Source organism: Lepidochelys kempii, chromosome 4 (genome assembly GCF_965140265.1).
Source record: "Lepidochelys kempii isolate rLepKem1 chromosome 4, rLepKem1.hap2, whole genome shotgun sequence".
Classification (NCBI taxonomy): Eukaryota; Metazoa; Chordata; order Testudines; family Cheloniidae; genus Lepidochelys; species Lepidochelys kempii.
In genome coordinates, this window is record NC_133259.1 from 56628043 (window position 1) to 56649021 (window position 20979).

Genomic DNA, 20979 nt, shown 5'->3' on the forward strand with positions numbered 1-20979 from the left:
CTCAACTTAAGTTAGAAAATACTACTCACTGATTTGTAATTAATAAGCACAGCAGAGCCCCATACATACATGGAGATCAGGGCAGGACTTGGCTGGATTGAGGCAATCTGCAGCCCTAAAGACAAGTCCTATCATGACTATACTCCTGTAACTCCCCACCACACCTGGAATAGTGGCAGTGGGGGAGACCCTCAGCTCCTAGAGCCAGGAACAGCAGTAGAGGGGGGACACTTTTTTCTCTCCAGGAGTGGCACAGGGATCCCCTCTCCCTCCCAACAGGCAGCATCAGGGCTCCCTAGTATTTGCCTTAGAAGTTGGGACATATCTATTAGAGTGGGGATGGGTTGAGCCCTCTGCACTGTTCCCCTCTATCACAGGAAATCTCTGGTGGAGCTTTCCTGAGAGGTGGGATTTGGAGTTCTAATACCCCATTGAGAAACCTGGAGGAACTCACAAATCTTAAAGCTACTATTTCAGACTGACTTCACACTTTTAAGGAATATATTACTTTTTCAAGGTTGTTTTTTGACAACTGTAAGGATTAGAAACTCTTTTTAAAATGAAATCTTAGCTTATCTAGTCACATGATTCCAGGGACCGGGACTCTAGGTACTGGTTTATAACAAAAATCCAGATCTGGGACTAAAATTAGTAACCTAGGTAAGGAAACGTTTTAAAAATATTAATATTTTATCCTGTCCTCAATGACAATATTTATTTCAAAACAATAAAGAAACCAAGCAACCTGAAGCTAACTGGGCTTGTGACCTAAAACACAAAGCCCAAATTCTAGGATCAATTACACAAGTAAAAAAAAACCCAGAATAATTCCATGGAGGTCATTGTTGTTACAATGTAACTAAAAGGAGAACTCAGACATAAATACTTAAGACAAATACGTTCTGAGCAATAATATACTTTTTATCGAGATAGTGAACTGGATTCTGATTTCACTTACACCACTGAAATACCATTAACTTACAAAGATCTGGCCTGGTGTCCTTGTGGCTTGAGAGGATGTTTTACCACAAGAAGGTAATGTATTTTCCAACTATGCAATTTAATTTTCCTCCAGGACATACAGTAGGTGCGTGCATCAGCAATACGAAGGCACAAAACAAGTGGAAGAATGAAGAGATCCTTAGTTCTTCTCTTGATTTTCCCTGCTTTTGCCAGGTTTGAGTGACAGGGCTTGTCTTCACTGAAGTTAACTGGCTTTGACCAGGGAGCTGCTTCAACCTCCTTCCCATCCACACACACAACTTTCCTTCCTCTGCGATGGTGCTTTACACACTAGCTGGCTGACCCCTACCAAATTCACAGTCCATTTTGGTCAATTTCATGGTCATAGGATTTTAAAAATTGTAATTTTCATGATTTCAGCTATTTAAATCTGAAATTTCAAGGTATTGTAATTGTAGGTGCTCTGACCCCAAAAGGAGTTGTAGGGTGGGTTGCAACACTGCTACCCTTACTTCTGCGCTGCTGCTGGCAGTGATGCTATCTTCAGAACTGGGCAGCTGGAAAGCAGCGGCTGCTGGCCACCCCGTTGCTGCCAGCAGCAGTGCAGAAGTAAAGATAGCATGGTATGGTATTGCCACCCTTACTTCTGCACTCCTGTAGGGTGCTGCCTTCAGAGCTGGTCATCTGGCCAACAGCTGCCGCTCTCCAGCCACGCAGTACAGAAGTAAGGGTGGCAATACCATGACCTCCCATAAAATAATCTTGCACCCCACCTGCAACTGCCGTTTGGGTCAAGCCCCCCCCAGTTGAAGAAACACTGTATTTGTGCTGGAAATGGCCCATCTTGATTTTCATACACATTGTGAGGAGAGTGGTCACTTTGGATAAGCTATTACCAGCAGGAGAGTGAGTTTGTGTGTGTGGTTTTTGGAGGGGGGTGAGAAAACCTGGATTTGTGCTGGAAATGGCCCACCTTGATTATCATACACATTGTGAAGAGAGTGGTCACTTTGGATGAGCTATTACCAGCAGGAGAGTGAGTTTATGTGTGTGTGTGGGGGGGGGGGGGCGGAGGGTGAGAAAACCTGGATTTGTGCTGGAAATGGCCCACCTTGATGATCACTTTAGATAAGCTATTACCAGCAGGACAGTGGGGTGGGAGGAGGTATTGTTTCATGGTCTCTGTGTATATAATGTCTTCTGCAGTTTCCACGGTATGCATCCGATGAAGTGAGCTGTAGCTCAGGAAAGCTCATGCTCAGATGAATTGGTTAGTCTCTAAGGTGCCACAAGTACTCCTTTTCTTTTTTGCGAATACAGACTAACACGGCTCTTACTCTGAAAACTGTGAAACCTGTATAGTGTAAAGTAAAAACACACAAAAGATCAGAATTCACTGAGGTCCCTGAGGTGTTGTCCACCGCGATGAATTTGGTAGGGCCCTAGGTATAAGCTGCAGCCTAAGTGCTGCTTACAATGGGGCTGATAACAGGCAGCTCTTGCTCAAACCCAGCTGGGCTCATTAGGGCAGGAGATGGTGTCTGTCTAGGACCGGGGAGAAGCCCTCGCCTGCCTCACACGCTGCATTGCCATGAGTGCGGAGTGGCTGGGTTGCCGCCGCAGCTCGCTCCTCCTGTTGGATCCTGTGCGCCGGGCTATAGAAGTGGCCGGTATAGAAAGGCGTAGGGGGGAGGGAAGCTAGGGGGCCGGGCGTTTGCTTTTTCACAGGGTAGTTCCACTAACAGCCTTCCCCAGCTGCTGCTCCTACCCGCTGGAGCCGTGCAGGGCGGGGCCGCTGACTCGGGGGCTGATTGTTGCAGGGCTGTCCGCCCCCGGAGGAGCCTGGATTCGTGCCTCTCCTCTGCGCCTTGTGGGCGAGCGGCGAATGCGCGGTAGCCGCGCGAGGCATCCCCCTGCCTGCGGGCCGCCCATGTGATCCGAGCCCCGCGGGCTCCCGGCGCGCTGTGGCGGGCGATTGGAGCTGGGCATTCCGGATTGGGAGACGCTGGGAGCGGGCGGGAGAGACATGCCTTCCCCACCCCCACCTCCTCCGCAGAGAATGGCCTGATTGGGGACATCATGGCTAGCCGCATCCTCTTTATTGTGTGAGGCGGCGTGGCCACAGCTGGGAGGCGGCTGCCCCCGCCAGCAACTCCTCAGCCTCCCGAAGTTTGTGCCCTGTGTCCTAGCTGCTGCTGCTGCGTGTGGCCGCGAGATGCTGAGTTAGGCTTTCCTTGGGCAGCCAGCAGGGATGCGTCTGTGAGGGGGTGCATGTGTGCCGTGAGAGGGGGCAAAGATCAGCACACCGCAGGACAGTTAGTCCCCAGGGCAACGCTGGCGCTCAGGGGTGTAAATACTGAGCAGGGTCGGCGCCGCTCTCTCGCCAGATCCTTCCAGGCGGGGTGGCTCGGAGTGATGCGAAATTAGGTGTGCGCTGTATTTGCATGCCCTGAGCCCGGTTTAGCGGCAGGTTTCTGGAGACTCGGCTCCGTGGAGTCTGGGGGGAAAGCAGGGGGATTAGCTGTTGGAAGGGGCGAGGGTGCAATAAATAAAGCAATAAATGGCCAGCAACAGGAGCATTGAGCTGGAGCACTTTGAGGAGCGGGACAAAAGGCAGCAGCGCTCGGGGGCCCGCAGAGCGGGGACCGGCTCGAGTTGCAGCAGCAGCTCCGGGCCCAAGGGGAACGGGCTCATCCCAAGCCCCGCGCATAGCGCCCACTGCAGCTTCTACCGCACGCGGACGCTGCAGGCCCTCAGCTCGGAGAAGAAAGCAAAGAAAGCCCGGTTCTACCGCAATGGGGACAGGTACTTCAAGGGCTTGGTGTTTGCCATTTCCAGCGACCGCTTTCGCTCCTTCGATGCTCTCCTGATCGAACTCACCAGGTCGCTGTCGGACAATGTGAACCTGCCCCAGGGGGTCCGCATCATCTATACCATTGATGGCAGCAGGAAACTCACCAGCCTGGAGGAGCTAGTGGAAGGTAAGAGAGACACCTGCAGGAGCTGAGGAGTAAAGTCCAGGATGGCTGGCTCCTAAGAGGGGCATTGCTGAGGCTGGTATGACCTCTTACCTTGTATTCCTGTAAGGCACCTTCTCTTGTTATTCCCCCAGCATGTTGTGCCTTCCCAGTCCCACCCCATCTCCACAAGGCATTTGCATTCTCCCATTGCGTTTTCTTCTGTCTAAACCCACAAGGCACCTTAACAAGAGTAAAAAGAAAAGGAGGACTTGTGGCACCTTAGAGACTAACCAATTTATTAGAGCATAAGCTTTCGTGAGCTACAGCTCACTTCTTCAGATGCATATCGTGGAAACTGCAGCAGGCTTTATATATACACAGAGAATATGAAACAATACCTATTCCCACCCCACTGTCCTGCTGGTAATAGCTTATCTAAAGTGATTTCCAGCACAAATCCAGGTTTTCTCACCCTCCACCCCCCCCCACAAATTCACTCTCCTGCTGGTGATAGCCCATCCAAAGTGATAACTCTTTACACAATGTGCATGACAATTAAGCTGGGCTATTTCCTGCATAAATCCAGATTCTCACATCACCCCCACCCCCATACACACACAAACTCACTCTCCTGCTGGTAATAGCTCATCCAAACTGACCACTCAAGAGTAGTTACTTAGGGTTGAATTCTAACGCCATTGGCTTCAATCCAGCATTAGTCTGGATTTACACTGGTGTAACTGGGTGGAATTTGGCTCCTTTGCATCTGCAAAGGGCAGTTTAAAAAACAAAAACTAATGCATCTTCCAGGTAAGGAAGTATTAACCTTGTTTTAGAGGCACAAAGAGGACACAGGCACAGAAAAGCTGAGTGGTTTGCCCAAAACCACAGGCCTAGACAGTGGAACAGCTAGGTTTATAACTCCATTTTTTATTCCCCTACTTACACCATTCTCCTTCCTTCCTATCCCCAGTCTTTTCTCACTGGTGTTTCCCTGAGGCTTACCCAGAGGCACTCTGTGGTGGTGGTTTATTTGATCAGATGTGACTAGCTAATTGTCTGATAGTTTGTTTCAGCAGTAGGATTAGTAATAAATTTTCTGGATGTATTCCAGATATCTTTTTATTTGTTTGGGAAGGGAAATGTTTTAATTTAACTCCCATAACACTGTTATGTTAATATTGCTGTTTCACCTATAGTGATGCAGGCTTGTTCAGAACAAGAGAAAGCTCTTGCATTGTAAAATACTCTGAAAACAGTCATCCTGTAGGAGGCTTGATATTTATATTTTGGCATTTAATGGATCAAACTGGAGGCGTAAATCCCTTTTTCAGAAGTGATTTAGGGCTAAGGCCCTAATGACTTTCAGTGACACTTACGATGAGCCAAACTTTTAAAGGTGTTTTAAAGGTTGGCATCCAGTGGAATATTAAAAAAGTGCCTAATTCCCATTAAAATTTATGGGAGCTAGGAGCTGAGGCACTTTTGAAAATCTCATTGGGCAGCCATCTGCATTCTAAGTGCCTAAATACATTTTAAAAATATGGGCCATTGCTCTTATTGAAGAAGACTCCTTCTCTGATTTGTAAGGCAATGGCTCTTGCCTTAAGCAGGGATAGGAGAATCTTGTGGAGTTCTTGCAGGCCAGTCCTTGTTTTTGCAAGCCTTCTCTATAACTTAACACCCATAATCATCCTCCAATCTCCTTTTTAAACAAAAGGGACTATTCAGTTAAAAAAAATTCTACTTAAAAGGTGCCTATGCTACATATTTGGGTGTGCAATAGCCAGACTGGTACAAGTGGGTGCTCTGCATATGATACATAAATATACTGAAACTATGTTTTCATTAGTTGCGTGCTCTCTACTCATTTTTTCCATTTTTTAAAGAATTGGACTTTATTCTCCATGTAGTCTCTCTTTCATGGTCTTGTCTAAGCAGAATTTTCAGTATCATTTGAGTCACTCTTTTTCAAATGCCAGGAGCGAAATCCTGGCCCTGTTGAAATCAATGTGGCCCGAATGTCACCTCAGATGTTTAAGTCAATATGAAATTAGACAAAAGAAGTTTTCCCATCCCTAGTCTAGGTCACCTTGAAGACCATCAAAATGGGGACCTAGTAAAAGTAATCTTTTAAATAATAGTTAAATACATTTAATGCCAAAAACTTTGGGTGCTTATTAAAGTGGTTTCATGAAGGAGGTATTGCCTGTTGTAGGTGGCTTTTAGTACGGTTATTATTAAAACTGATTGATTCCTATCAGGATCATTATAAACTTTCATCCATAGTATCTTTTTTTTTTTTTTTTTTCCATGTACTGGTTAGACTCATCAGGACAAATTCTGTTTCTATACCTCTGCAGTCTTATTAACTTAAGTGGGGTTTTAAGGGTGCAAATGATGTCAGCATTTGGCTCACTGTGTCTCTCTTGTTATATGCTCATTGAGTGTGCCCGTTTGCTCTATTCATCAGATGCACAGCAACAACAATAATACCGCTATTGAAGCATCACTTTCATGGTTCTCTCGGTAGAATAAAAGGAAAAAAGATTCCCAATAATTTGCTCATTTATCCATGATCAACAGAGTTTACAGGAATATTCAAAAAGTCCTTCAGCATCATGATTGGATTAGCATATGCTCCAATTAGCATATACACCAAATTTCACCAACATTAGCTTCTGTTATAGATCTGTTTACCATGCATATAGAGGAGAGCAAACCCTGGGGCAGAAAGCATGCAGGGACAGGGAAGAGTACAAAAAATGACTCTACCATCCATAAGAGCCCATAGAAACCCTCCTTTGCGGTCAGGACTCCATCAGTTTGTGGAGAAACACTTATTCTTTACTTGCTCTTCCCTTCTGACTAAGCAGACTCGAATGGAAATCAACAGAGGACGTTGGCAGTAGGCTTGAATTGTCTCTACACCATTAGTGGAGGTGCGTATGTTGTAAATACAGTGGAAGGCTCTTGTGTATGGTGCCTGACCATCAGGTACCATACCACAGCCAGCGTAGCCACCTACCTCAGTCCTTCATGTCTCTGTTGGCAGGACAAGCTGTTTGTACTTCCTGCCCGTTACTTCAGCTGATACTTGGAACCACAAGAGTTCTGATTTGGTGGCTGCAGCAGCCACTGTATCAGGTGAGCTGAAAGAGAGCCCTCAGCCTCTGTGACCAAGCCAGTAGGTGCTGTGTTAAGCTTGTCTCAGCTCTGAGTCACTCTTTACAGCTCTTGGAAATAGACCAATCCAGTGCAGATGAGCACTTTAAGGCAAATTTGCTGTTTGTCAGTTAAATGTCTGTTTGGCATATAAGAACTGGCTGATCAAACCCTGTGTCATGATATGCTGAATCCGCTAAATTCAGACACTACATACTTTGTTATGGGTTTGGCCACATACAGTAAGAAATTCTATTGACATTTTAAAAAATATCAGTCAATCTATTGTTTTTTAATGTATATAGAGTGCTTATAACTTATCTATAGCCACAAACAAATTCAACAGCACACATCACAGCAATAAATATAACCTAACAACTGCCACTTAAAAATTTCACATCCTTCGACAAGTCTGGTTAAACATGCTTTGCATCATGTCCTGAAGGGCATGCAAACTCATGCTCTGCTGGATCAGAGATGCTGAGGACATTCCACAGAGAGTGGTCTGTCCCCAGCTCCAATATATGTAACTATCTCTGGATTGTCAATTTGACAACTCAGCTACCTGCAAAGAACGTGAAGAGAGAGGAATCTCTTAAGTTCTGCTTCTGCTTCTTGGAGTTAATGGAAGCAGGACTGTGTCCTTTTAATATATAGGACCCAAATGTGCGTGGCAAATTCATCCATAGTGTGATGAGCTGTTGGGAATAGGGAGAATAAGATTTTATTTGGGATACACCCTCTTGCTAAACCCATGTTTCTAACCTCTAGTATTTATCCTTGTTTAAGCACAGCAGGATATTGTGTGTATGTGTAAATTTCCCCCCTCCTTCTGCTGTAAATGTGATGCACGCATTTGCTATGTGTTACACCAACAAAATATTCTTGGATTGGGATAACAGGATTCCCATGTGCATTTTTATGTTTCACCTTTACATAGCCATAGTGAAGCAACCTTTTTTTTTTTTTTTTTTAAACTTTCGCTCCCTTCCCACTCCCAATGCTTAATTGGTTGAGTGCGGGACATAAGATTCGTTTACAGAAACTGAGGTATATCTGAGATGTCTAGATAAGTATCTAGTTTTTTAATTCTTGAAATTACTTTGTATTACCACTGTTGTCCAGGCACTAGGAATGGGGTGGAAACACAAGATAGTTCTTCACAATGGCAGAAACTGGTGCTCATGACTGTTTCTTTAGCATCTTCTGTTTTACTTTTTATTAGTCATGCAACCTCTCATGATCTCATACTTAGATTTTTCTGGAACTAGGAAAATATTGAGGCTCCTTGGCCTTAACCAGGAGATTATTTTGGACTTCTGGAAGAACCAGGAAAAAGTGGTCTTCATCACTGATGAAACAGGAATTCTGATGTGGCAAGTGATAGGGCATCTTTAGCGCTCTGCTCTTAGTAGTGTTTTCTTTCAACAGCTATAGTTAAACCTCTTGTGATATGTCAGCACTATTGGCAACACACTGTAAGTTGTCAAAGATGCTAGGAACATGTACGGAAGCCCTTTGGAAGGATGTAGAAAGATTCTCAGTAGGGCTGTCTTTCTGCATGGCAGGGAGCAATGTCCCAGTACATTGTTTTATCTGTCCTGAGGAGATAGCAGTTTCATGTTAAGCAGGGTGAAAAAGAAAGTGTTGGTGGGAACCAATTAGTGTGTGATCCAAGTACTTACTGCTTTTGAATATTATTACTGCAATATCAGGTTAATCCTATTAAAGTACTCAAGATTATAACTGAAGTATGCTTTTACCAAGTAGGTCAAGAATATCTTTCCTTGTGCCAGAACAACCAGATGCTAGCACCAGCTGGCAATTTGTATCTTCACTGCTTACCAAAGGCACAATTATCTTCTTGCATTGAAGCCAAAAGCCAGGGCACCTCAGAAATCATAAAGAACGTGAAGGGCAGGGATGATCTCACTGGTGGAAGGCAGGGGTTTTTTTGGTTTTGTTTGTTTTTTAAACAATGCTTCTAAAATATTTTGCATCTCTCAAATATATGTTAACTGTCTTAGAGAGATGCAGTGTTTTCAGTTTACATAGGAAATGTTAGGTTTCAGAGTGGCAGCCGTGTAAGTCTGTATTTGCAAGATCGCCTTAGTAGGAAAAAATTGTAGTTTATGGGAGTGTCTCTCAGGGTAGGTGTTTACTTCTTGTGGATAAGCCAAATGATAGAATCAGCAAGTTTGATAACCTGTGGCCTTAATCCTGCCTTTCAGAAAACTCTCATCTGTACCCCCTTACAAAATGGAAGGTGAGAGCAGGGACAAGCAGAGAAAGGAGTTGGTGACACTGAGTAAGCGTGGCATCCTAGCTTCTCAAAGGGTATGTATCTGAGGAGTTTAAGTAGCTTGAGGACAAGAGCATGATCATTGTAGGTGGTCCAAGGACCTAAGAAATCAGGAAGGAAGGAAAATGAAGTTTACCAGAGCTTTGGAAATCTCTTCTCCTTGTGGTATGAAGCACAGAAAGGATACTCTCTAATGATTCTTTAAATTGAAAGATCAGAGGGAATAGTCATCAGTAGTATCTCGCACTACGAAAGAGTCAGGCAGAAAGAGTTTGAACAGGGAACTGTCTGCATGCTTATAAGAAGTAATGGATGCTGTGAGAATGAGCTGAGGCTTATGAGACTGAAACATGAAGGGCAACCAGATGCCTGCTTTGACCTATGTGCCTCGAAGTGGCACGCTTGTAAAAAATGGGGACTGATGGTCTAGTGGCTCTTTGTCTAGGGACACTCATAACTGTGTCAGCTATTCTACTCTGTTGTGTAGTTTCTCACTGAGAAGCAGGACACTTTATCTCAGCCTCAGGATATAATAGAAGCCCATTAACCTCACAAAGGCAGACCAAGGGCCATATCTCAACCCAAGACTCTTGTTCCAAATCTACTGTTCAGAGATTGAGTAGAATACACTTGTCTCCTACACCTCTCATATTGTCATCTCCCAGGAGTGCACATAGGTTTTTTTAACCTAATGCTATCGTTAGACTGAAAATGCTGCTTATCTATAAGCTGACATCTCAGGAGTCTGTACGTTTGCAGAAAAAATAGCCTTTTGGGATGCTTTTTCATATTGTACTCTGCTCAAAGGCAGATTATTTGAAAATTTCAATAACTTTAGTTTAGCCACTTTTGTTGCCTGAACTTAGGCCTGAATCCACAAAGGGACTTGGCACTGCATTACCTAACTTCTAGGTGCTAGGAAAATCACTGAAACAACAACTGGGATTCACAAAGCTTGTGTTAGAAACCTAGACTCCCTGGCCTATACAATACGTAGAGAGAGAGAGAGGTGTTTAAGGGCTTGTCTACCCACTGGATCGGTGGGCAGTGTTCGATCCAGCGGGGTCAATTTATCACATCTGTAGACGCGATAAATCAACCGCTGAGCACTCTCCCTTCTACTCTGGTACTCCACCAGAACGAGAAGTGCAAGCAGAGTTGACGGGAGAGCGTCAGCTATTCACTTACCGCAGTGAAGACACCGCGATAAGAAGACCTAAGTACCTCGACTTCAGCTACTCTATTCATGTAGACAAAGGATTTGCACAGGGGGTCTCCAACACTGTAGAAGAGTGCTCTGACTACCGAGCTATGTAACATCCTGACTCTCCCTCAGTTTCTCCTGTTGAAGCTGTTTCACTTTGTAACAATAAAGAGTGATTGAAGTAAGGGGAGTGGGCTCTGGGTCTTGGACCGCTGAAGTGGATGCCCTGACCGCTGAAGTGGAAGCCCTAACCACTGAACTCTACAGTCTATTCACTCTCTGGCCCAATGACTTTTGAAGCTATTCCACTGTGTATAAATACTTAAATAAGAGAGATTGAGATGTTCTCCCACCAACATAGCTGCCACCGCTTGTGGGGGTTGGTTTAATTATGCCAATGGGAGAGCTCTCTCCTGTCAGCATAGAGTGGCAACGTGGGAGAATTTATGGTGGTGCAGCTGCAGCGGTACAGTTCTGCCGCTGTAAGGTCTCTAGTGTAGACATAGCCTAAATTAGGTGTCCAGGGAACTTTTTTACCCTGAAAATTTAGGCACTGAGTCAATTTAGGTGCCTGCAGGGTTAAGCGGCAGCTGAGCAGGAGTTTTGTGAATCACAGTGAAGTGTAACACTGGAACTGAAGTGATTAAATCAGAGGTTTAAACACCTAAGGCCCTTGGTGAATCTGGGCCTCCATATTCTCTCCATGTGTTGGCATTCTGAGAACTCAAGCTTTTTTGTTTTAAAAATTTAGCATGTACTTAATCCTCAGTCAGGAATGTAAACTTTATGGACTTTGAGAGAAAAAAGATTACTTATTGAGAAATGTTGTAAGCATTTGAAAATAGTGGACTGCACATACACAATGTAGCTTATCAATTTAAGTATGGGTATTCACATATTCATATCTAATTTTTTTCATATATAGACACGCATTCAAATAAACACAGATAACTTTTGTTTGTCTAATATTTGAGTAAATGGACTAGCCTTTGCTCTATATCTGGAGCAGTTCAGTCTTGAATCTCATGTGATGATTTAAAATAAGGGATATTTATAACCAAGGAAGAGAAGCATGAAAAGCTCCATTATTGCAATATTATGGTTGAAGTTTTAACGGCATTTAAAAAGGAAACTGAACTATGAGGTTCTCGAAATTATGAAAAAAGATTCTGATCTCAGTTACCTTAATGTAAATCTGGTGTAAATGAGTGTAAATCTGGTGTAAACTGAATCTGGCCCATGCATTTCTTGAATTCCCTGAACTTTGTGTGGTTAAAATTTCCATCATAACTTTATTTATTACTTGATCATTGTTGTTTTTACTGTAATTCGGGGTCAGGAAAGAGGAATGCTATTAAATATTAGTATGTGTAAAATTGGAGACAACTTATGGTGTCTAGGAGAACTAGATGGAAGCATCTTGTGATAGTGGATGCTGGTTCATACTTCGTTTCCCACTAGATTGTTATGCAGCTTCCAACATATAGGAAGTATGGCAAAGCACTTACTGTAAGCATTTTATCCTGAGGCCTCTAAGACGCTTCAACAATCCCAAGATAAACTCATTGACGCTCCAGGAAGTACAGTGAACTGCATTACGTCTATTCTGAACTGAGAGAGCTGAATGGGATCATCATATCTTGTGAATACAGAGGGTCAGATTTTGCTGTTATTACTAGAGTAAAACTTGTATTGAAGTCTGGGGGAATCTAGAACTGTAAGGCTGAACTGTAAGGTTCAGAATGGCGAGGTTTAAATGGAATATCTGTAACTCTTCCTTTGGCAACCTGTGTTTTTGATCATGAGACATCAGAACACTTTTGGCTTGCTTCTTAAATGTGTAGCCAGTTGGCTGTGATGTATAATGTTCATGCCATGAAAGGCACTGAGATATTTGGCAGCTACTTTACTCATGAACATGTATAATCATAAGTCACATACATTTTTATTTTGTGGTGCTGTTCAAGATTGTTTTTTTCTTCATTTCATGAAGTCAGAATATTTACATAGCCAGATATAAATATATTATAAAGTATTTATTAATTATAAGGATATATTTAATAAGTATATCTGCTTAAAATAAAAAAAAATAGTATATCCCAATTTTACATGAAGGCAGAAAATAGTTGGTCTCAAGAACTCTCTTGATAATCATAAGGACAGGACCCATCTCTCTCATTTTTTCTCTAATCTGTGCAGTATCAGTTTTTACAGCTGCACAGCCAAATGCCCTGAGATTTTGTAGGTTGCTCTGAAAACTGTTCCTCAAAAGTTTGAGTCTTGATCCCAAAGCCTTGGGTTAGGTTGTGACCGGTTTTTCTGTGAAGAATACAATGTTGGGAAAATTTTTAGTTTCCCAACCCAAGGGCAAACTACTTAGGAATTTGGGTTTTACAGGCAGGTAACATTTCTTCTTCATGTGTAACACTCCAAACTCTGAGGCAGAGAGTAAGAAACCAGTTAAATTATTTGTTGATTGTATAATGATCCAAAATGTCAACAGATGTTCACCAGGAGGATTTCTGCACAGAAAAGATGTCACTTCTTGATTGCTGTAAACACTATTCTAAATCTCTGTATTTTACATATGCCCCATTGATATTAGAATGCCAACTTGTGAGGCGCTTTCATACTTCTGACAAAATAGTTCTGCAGCCTGGCTGAGCTTCCTGCAGAATAGTTTGGCTGGTTACAGAAGCCAGACCGTAACCTACTTCAGTAGCGCTCATATTATTTCTGCCTAATACGCCTCTTATTGCTTAATGAAATTTCCTTTTCATCAGAGTATAGTTCACTTTTTTTATATTTGTAAACAACCATGTAATATCTACATAACCAATTTCATATTACAATCTAATATCTGGAGAGTTGATGGATTTATGCTGAATACCAATGTTGTACATCAGAGGTTCCCAGTTTTTGTTTGTTTCGCTGTGCCCCCCCTTTGGAGAGTGATGTGCCATACGCATCACATTTTTCTAAGAAAGAGTATTTCCGTGGATGCCTAGGGTCAGGGAGTCCATCCTGGCTAGGTGCCCAACTGCTCCCTGGCCTGTGAGCATCCCCTGCTTGGGACATGCTCCAGGAAGGTGGCCCCAACTGGATGCAGACATCCATGCTGTGCACCTCTCCTCATGCTCCTGTCCCTGGGATCCCCCAGAATCATTCACAGGCCACAGGTTCCTCTGGTCCTGGCGCAATCACCAGCACGCAGGCGCAAGAGCCTGTGTGGGTAGGCAGGAACTACCTCCCAAGGGGTTGCATATGTATTTGCCCCTGAAGAGTGAGTGACCTGGTATGGCATCCTTCCCCTCCACCTCTGGCACTGGGAGAGGCCACCAAGTTCCCTTGTTCCTCATCCCTTCCCCATTCCACCAGCCTGACAGCGGCAGGAGCTGGAGCAGGACACTCAGCTAGTGAGAGAAATTATGTTATCAACAATATTTTGAAGAAACAAGAAAAAATTCTTAACCAGTCTCCTGTCCCACAGCTTGAAAAGACTCCTGCTTTGTATTTTTAGCAAGGCAATTGCTATATGTATATGCCATTTGAGGTTGTTATGCATTAGCTTAAAAGTATTTCAAAATGTAGAGCAATGTAAAGTTCATGACATATTAAAGTCAACAGCATGTTTACATACTTGGAAATACAGCTACTATATGTATGTGGAATCACGCTAATCCTCTAGGGATGATACGTTTATGAGTGACTTTGAAACTTAGGGTCTGATCCAAAGGATTCCCATGATTTCTGTGGGCTTCATATCTGGCCCTTCATCTCCAGTTTAGATGATATGTATACACAGCTGAAATGGGAAAACCTTCTATAGGAAGGTTGAAAAAGCAGCTAAACTTATGTTCTATCAGGCTGGAATTGCACTTTTATGCATTTGTTACATTGTGTTGAATGATATATAGAAACTATTTCATTAATATGGGTTTAAATATAGAATGTAACCCTGGAGGGAAATATTTCTACACATCAATGTTTGTATTTAGTGGGAGCTAATCAGAGGATTTTTTGTTGTTCAGGAAATCAAAACTCTTTTGAGTTCAAATGGATTTAAAATCCGTTGGTGTAATGGTAAATATAGCAACATATCAAATTCACTGGTTTTATACATACAGAGTGATCAGTGATCACATAATGTAAAATGCTTTCAGGCAAGTCCTACTCTTTCCGCAAAAGAAAGCTACAGAGACAAAAAGGTTCTTAACACAGGAGAGTGACCTTGCTAGAATACATGGTGTTCGTAGAATGTTGCTCAAAAATTAATGCTTCCCTATCTGGATGGTAGTGTTCTTTCTTATTTTACAGATGTGGGAAATGGGTGAAGAGAACTAGAGTTTGTGCTGTCTTTTAGAAATTCCATCTGTCCTCCTGCTGAAGTGAATCCTATTTGCAGGGCAGCACTCATTGCTGGAGTGAGGGGTTGCAATTTGCACTTAAACTTCTGCTAGCACACGTAACCTGCTGGTTTGTCCAAGCAAATCAGTGGCAGATCCAAGATTATTGTTTGAGAGTTCCTGGCTCCCAGTTCCATGCATAACCCATCAGAACATGCAAAATGGTGTCTTAATGATCTTTAATTATACCAACTATCAGAACATTTAGCAAGGTCTCTGATGGTATTTAGGAACCTTGGATGAAATCCTGGCCCCATGGAAGTCAATGGAAGTTTTGTCATTGAACTCTCAATGGAGCCAAGATTTCAATCCTTGTCTCTTAAATTACTTAACCAAGCACACACTCACTCATTTATTTTAAAGAGAGAATGAGAGGGGTTTTTTCCATTTTTAAATAGTCATTTCTCTCTTCTGCTCTTATCTTTGATTTTTCCAGATGTGCAGGCATGCAAGTGTGGTAGCCCAATCTGTACCCACGTGAAGAGACGCTACCATAAATAGTATAAGAAAGCAGGCATAGAACTGAAACAATTGACAAATATCTGTAATACACTAAGGTGACCAAATAATAAGTCTGTCGTGTATCAAACTGCTTGTCAGATCAGTGTTCGTGATTGTCAAGGTTCCTTCCCCACTTTGAACTCTAGGATACAGATGTGGGGACCTGCATGAAAACCCCCTAAGCTTATTTTTACCAGCTTAGGTTAAAACTTCCCCAAGGTACAAACTATTTTACCTTTTGCCCTTGGACTTTATCACTGCCACCACCAAGCGTCAAACAGATATATAACTGGGAAAGAGCCCGCTTGGAAACGTCTTTCCCCCCAAAATCCTCCCCAAACCCTACACCCCTTTTCCTGGGGAAGGCTTGATAAAAATCCTCACCAATTTGCATAGGTGAACACAGACCCAAACCCTTGGATCTTAAGAACAATGAAAAATCAATCAGGTTCTTAAAAGAAGAATTTTAATTGAAGAAAAAAGTAAAAGAATCACCTCTGTAAAATCAGGATGGTAAGTACCTTACAGGGTAATCGGATTCAAAACATAGAGAATCCCTCTAGGCAAAACCTTAAGTTACAAAAAGACACAAAACCAGGAATATACATTCCATTCAGCACAGCTTATTTTATCACCCATTTAAACAAAACAGAATCTAACGCATATCTAACTAGATTACTTATTAAGTTCTAAGACGCCATTCCTGTTCTGTTCCTGGCAAAAAACAACACACAGACAGAGAGGGCCTTTGTTTCTTCCCCGCTCCAGCTTTGAAAGTATCTTGTCTCCTCATTGGTCATTTTGGTCAGGTGCCAGCGAGGTTATCCTAGCTTCTTAACCCTTTACAGGTGAAAGGGTTTTTTCTTCTGGCCAGGAGGGATTTTAAAGGTGTTTACCCTTCCCTTTATATTTATGATAGTGATCTATGCCAGTTTTTGCCTGTGTATGTCGGCTATTCTTTCAAATTCATGAACCTGTATGCAGCCTGTGTTTTGAAATGGAGTAGAGCTAAAATATTGAATTTCACACAATCTGAAATGGATTCTGTAACTCCTTAAAATTTTCGTTAAAAATACCTCCCTGCCCCTTTCTATCAAAGGAAGAAAATCATAACTTGACCCACCTTCTCAGAAAAAATCCTAGTAAATAGACCCCATGACTTCCCCAGATTTTCAAGAGACTTGGCCTTATTCAGACCTTGGAAAAAGGATCTGATTAAAAAAAAAATTTCATTGTTCTGGTAGATTAATATATATTTAAAATATTATAGGAGGACTCTCACTGTTGTGACGGGTATTCCATTATAAATCTGATAAACTGTGTGTCACATTAACTAGCGTATCCTGTAAATAAAATATCCTGTAATGATGAGCATCTGTAATGGCAATGTTGAGGTAGCACTGGGAAGATCTATAATGGTAAACATTCTAAGAACAGGAAGTCCCTTTCTGTTCTGTTGTCCTTTAATTACATTATAAAAACTAATACATGGATTTCAACCAGGGAACCTGTTTCTGTCCCATTTTCTTTCCTCCAGCCTCTTTAATTTAAGCCTTGGCCATCAGGCTTTTGTTTATTTTTTAGCATTGGATACATGAATGTTATTGAAAGGAAGCAAATATCACGTGAATTAGCATTTTGTAGCCAAAGGCCCTTCCTCTTTTCCTATTGGATTAACTCACATTAATATTGAAACCTCTATCTTTCTTCAAAGCATCTGTCACTCAAATTCCAAGTGATTTAGAAAATAAAAGCTTTTTGGGTGAAACTGTAATCACTAAAGTTCTATCTGCTTTTGGTACATTTGTGAAGATCTCATGGCACTACTTCTAAGAATTTTCCCTTCTTGTGGCACTGTAGTGCAAGAGTTATATAGCTGCTTGATGTACTTTACCCCAGAGGTTGCTGATTTCAATGGTTTTATGTAATATCACTTTTGGGATATTGGAAATATTAGTATTTCTGTAATGGTTACAAGATATCTACTCTGATGTTGTTCAGTTAAGGATAAGTTCCTTCATATAAAAAGTTGGTAGAAAATTAAAAAATGATAAGTGAACTGAACCCAAATGTGGCTAATAAAATATTTTCCAACTTGCGTGCCTAAAGTTAGGCACGTAAATGAATGGCAGATTATTTTTCCTTCTTCCACAGAAGGTGGATGGGAGACGGTTCACTTCTGAAAAACAAGCCACAGATTAAGTGCCTAAATATTGATTTTAAGTTACTAAAATTTGAAAATGCTGCCCCAAGTGACTTACCCAAGATCACATAGTAAAAAGTTTGCTGAACTGAGAGTAGAAAACTGGTAATTGGGATTCCTGGGTTCTGCTTTAATCATTCAAAACATTCCCTTTCATGCAAAATATTAATATTTCCTTTTGTCCCACTATACTCTGCCCCTTCCTCAGCAATTTCACAAAGAAATCTGCTCCTTTTAAAACAGCTTCAAGAAAAAAAAATTGGTCTGTAAAAAATGTAGTTCTGTAACTTAACCATGGGGGAGAGTGTTTTTTATCTGCTAACATCTGTTTTTACAGCTCATTTAGAAGTGTGTTTTCCTTTAGCTGCTTGGCATCTATAATTTTAATAAGCTTATTGGCAAGGGTTAAGATAGATCTCCCAAATCACTGGGCGTTTCTATTTGGCAATCCAATATTTAGAGACAGAGTAGCCTTATAGCACAATAGGAGTCTAGCAGAAAATAAGTATGTACCCCTGAATCTAGTAGAGTAAAGACTTAGTAGTTTCTGCAACCTTAATGTGAAAATATTGCTGGAAGAGAATGATAATTCTTAAACTAGTTCACAAATTTCTTTATGATGGGTAAAACAGTGATGTGATCTTGCCAGAAAATTGATATGACCGCTTAGTTTAAAACTCTTGTTATATCAGAGTCCAGATCTGCCCTCTGATATGCACGCTTTGTTCTCATTAAAATCAGTGGAAGCTCCATGCAGGTATTCAAATGATGAACTAATCATACAGAAAAATGAAGAGAATGGGCCAGATTCTTTCCTGCAACTAAGCTGTGCTTGTTGGACGTAGAGGCATGGGGTTTCAGGGAGCTGGTTTCAGTCCCTGATTCTTATAGACTCATAGGCTTTAAGTCCAGAAGGGACCATTGTGATCATCTAGCCTGATCTCCCGCACATATCAGGCCACAGAACCTCACTCCAATGGTAGATCTATAACCTCTGGCTGAGTTACTGAAACCTTCAAATCATAATTTAAAGACTTCAACTTACAGAGAATCCATCTTTTACTCTAATTCAAACCAGCAAGTGACCTGTGTCCCATGCTGCAGAAGAAAATGAAGAACCCCCATGGTCTCTGTCAATCTGACCTGGGGGAAAATTCCTGACCCCCCAAATATGGTGATCAGTTAGGGCCTGAGCATGTCTGCAGGACCCACCGGGCTGACAATGGGGAAAGAATTCACTGTAGTAACTCAGAGCCCTCACCATCTATGGCCACCGGAGATGTTTGCAAGATATTCTGATAATTGATGTGCATAAGCCCTAGTACCAATGGCGAGGGCCCTATCAAATTCATGGTCCATTTTGATCAATTCCATGGCCAGAGGGCTTTAAAATTGGTCAATTTCACGTGTTCAGACTTTTACATCTGAAATTTGAGTGTTGTGACTGTGGGGCTCCCTTTTCTGGCAGCGGGGACTCACAGCTAGGAGCCCCCCGGCTGGGGCACTCCCAGCAGCAGGGGAAGATTGGACCCACATCCAAAACCTCCTCTAGCTGCAGGAACCTTTGAGGCCCATCACTGGCGCTTCCTGCAGCAGGGGGATGCACTCAGATGTGGGTCTGATCTACCCCTGAGAGTGGCCATGTAGGAGAAGGACAAGTCCTGTCTCTCCCCAGCCTGGCAGGGACTTGCAGCTAGGAGTCCCCTATCTGGGGTGCTCCCCACAGCAAGGGGAAGATCAGATTTCATGGAGAAGGGCTTATTTTACAGTCTGTGACGTGTGTGTGTATGTGTGGGATATTGGGGCTCCTATGAATGATGCGACAAGGAACCAACCTCCCCTTTCTTATAGCCTACTGTAACCCTCCTAGGGGGTAGGGATGGGGAGTGGATGGTAAGGTCCCAGCAATGGGTTGACTGGAGGACCTGGATGGAAAATGAAGTGGGGGCTCGTGGAAGCCCCGGGTAGTTATTTGGATGATCATGGAGTTGCCTGCACTGTAGACTTTTATCTGCCGAGTACTCCCAGACATCTAATAATAAAGTTGTGGCCTGATTAAATCCATATCAAGAGTCTCCTATCCTTCTTTCGGTATAGACGGTTAATGGGGCTGGGTTAGATAATTATTTAATGATAATGTTGAGATTCAAGAAGTTAAAGCTTTATAACCCTTAAAGCACAAATTGTCAACATCATATATCAAAGTATACAAAGTAAATATTTTTTAAACTCTACGTTCTCAAGAAACAATTTTCCTTGACTATCTGTAAATTTTGATGATTATCAATGAAAATATTTTTTGTGTGTGTGTATAGTGAAATCCAAGCCTATGTATTAAATATCTCCAACTGATACATTTCATAGACACACTGCAGACATTGACTCTGTCTTATCCTTTTAGTATGAAATATCGTATATAACACCTTTTGGTATTAACAGAGATTTTCAAACTGTCAGCTATAAAAGGACTCTAAACTGCAATCTGCCAGTGCATAGTGTCTGATATGTTCCTGTTGACCTCAATGGGATCAATTCCCAATGACATCAATAAGCAGAACTGGGTTCCAAATTATCCAGAACAAAAATAACTAATAATGTATTTTCTTCAAATATAGCAAGTTAAATAAGCTTCCTGGGAGATTTAGATATATAGTAAACTAGAAAGGGAAAAGTCACTTCGACTAGATTAAGAAAACAAATAAATTTCATATCATAGTAACTCAAAGGCAATCTGCAGGTTTCTGCAACCTGTGAAGGAAATTTACAGTTTCTTTTGCTATTAGGGTAAACAATGCAACTTTCAGGCCAGGTCAGGGTTTTTTGTTTTTGTTTTTGTTTTGTTTTTTGAATCAAAGTTATAGAGGAGCAAAGAAGAGGGTTTTGTAATGGAAATTAGTTAACTATGGATATGCTAACACGCTTATGCAAAGTGTAACATCATGTATCTAATTTTCTTCACTTTTGAATTCTCTACATGTATCATGATTATCAGTCATCATTTATTAATAAAACTAGATTAAACATTTACAAACATTTTATTATAGGTTGCATGTTCATTCCAAATTAGAAAAAGGCCCATTGGGAGCAAATTTAAAACCTAGGTTTTAGCACAGAATATTCTGAAACCTTTTGAATAGATCTACTGAAAACTGGCTGTTCTGTATCCAGTGTTAATTTAGCATACTAATACAACCCCAGAGAATTATCATTATTCAGTCTAGAGTTCTGTTGCTGTTACTTTATAACTCCCTCCAGCAGTTTTTCCATTTCTCTGG

At 41.9% G+C, this 20979-nt stretch overlaps 1 protein-coding gene across 3 annotated transcripts in view; it reads left to right on the forward strand.

Moving 5' to 3' along the window:
• Positions 1–2550: 2550 nt before the first annotated feature.
• Positions 2551–20979, forward strand: part of DCLK2 (doublecortin like kinase 2) — a 146617-nt gene continuing 128188 nt past the window's right edge. Inside the window, exon 1 of one of the 3 annotated variants that reach the window (XM_073341328.1) lies at positions 2551–3944. In XM_073341328.1, coding sequence (XP_073197429.1) covers positions 3524–3944 — 421 coding nt within the window. In that variant the 5' untranslated portion in view covers positions 2551–3523. The remainder of the gene's footprint in view (positions 3945–20979) is intronic. The other 2 variants (XM_073341326.1, XM_073341327.1) reach the window with 2 other exon arrangements.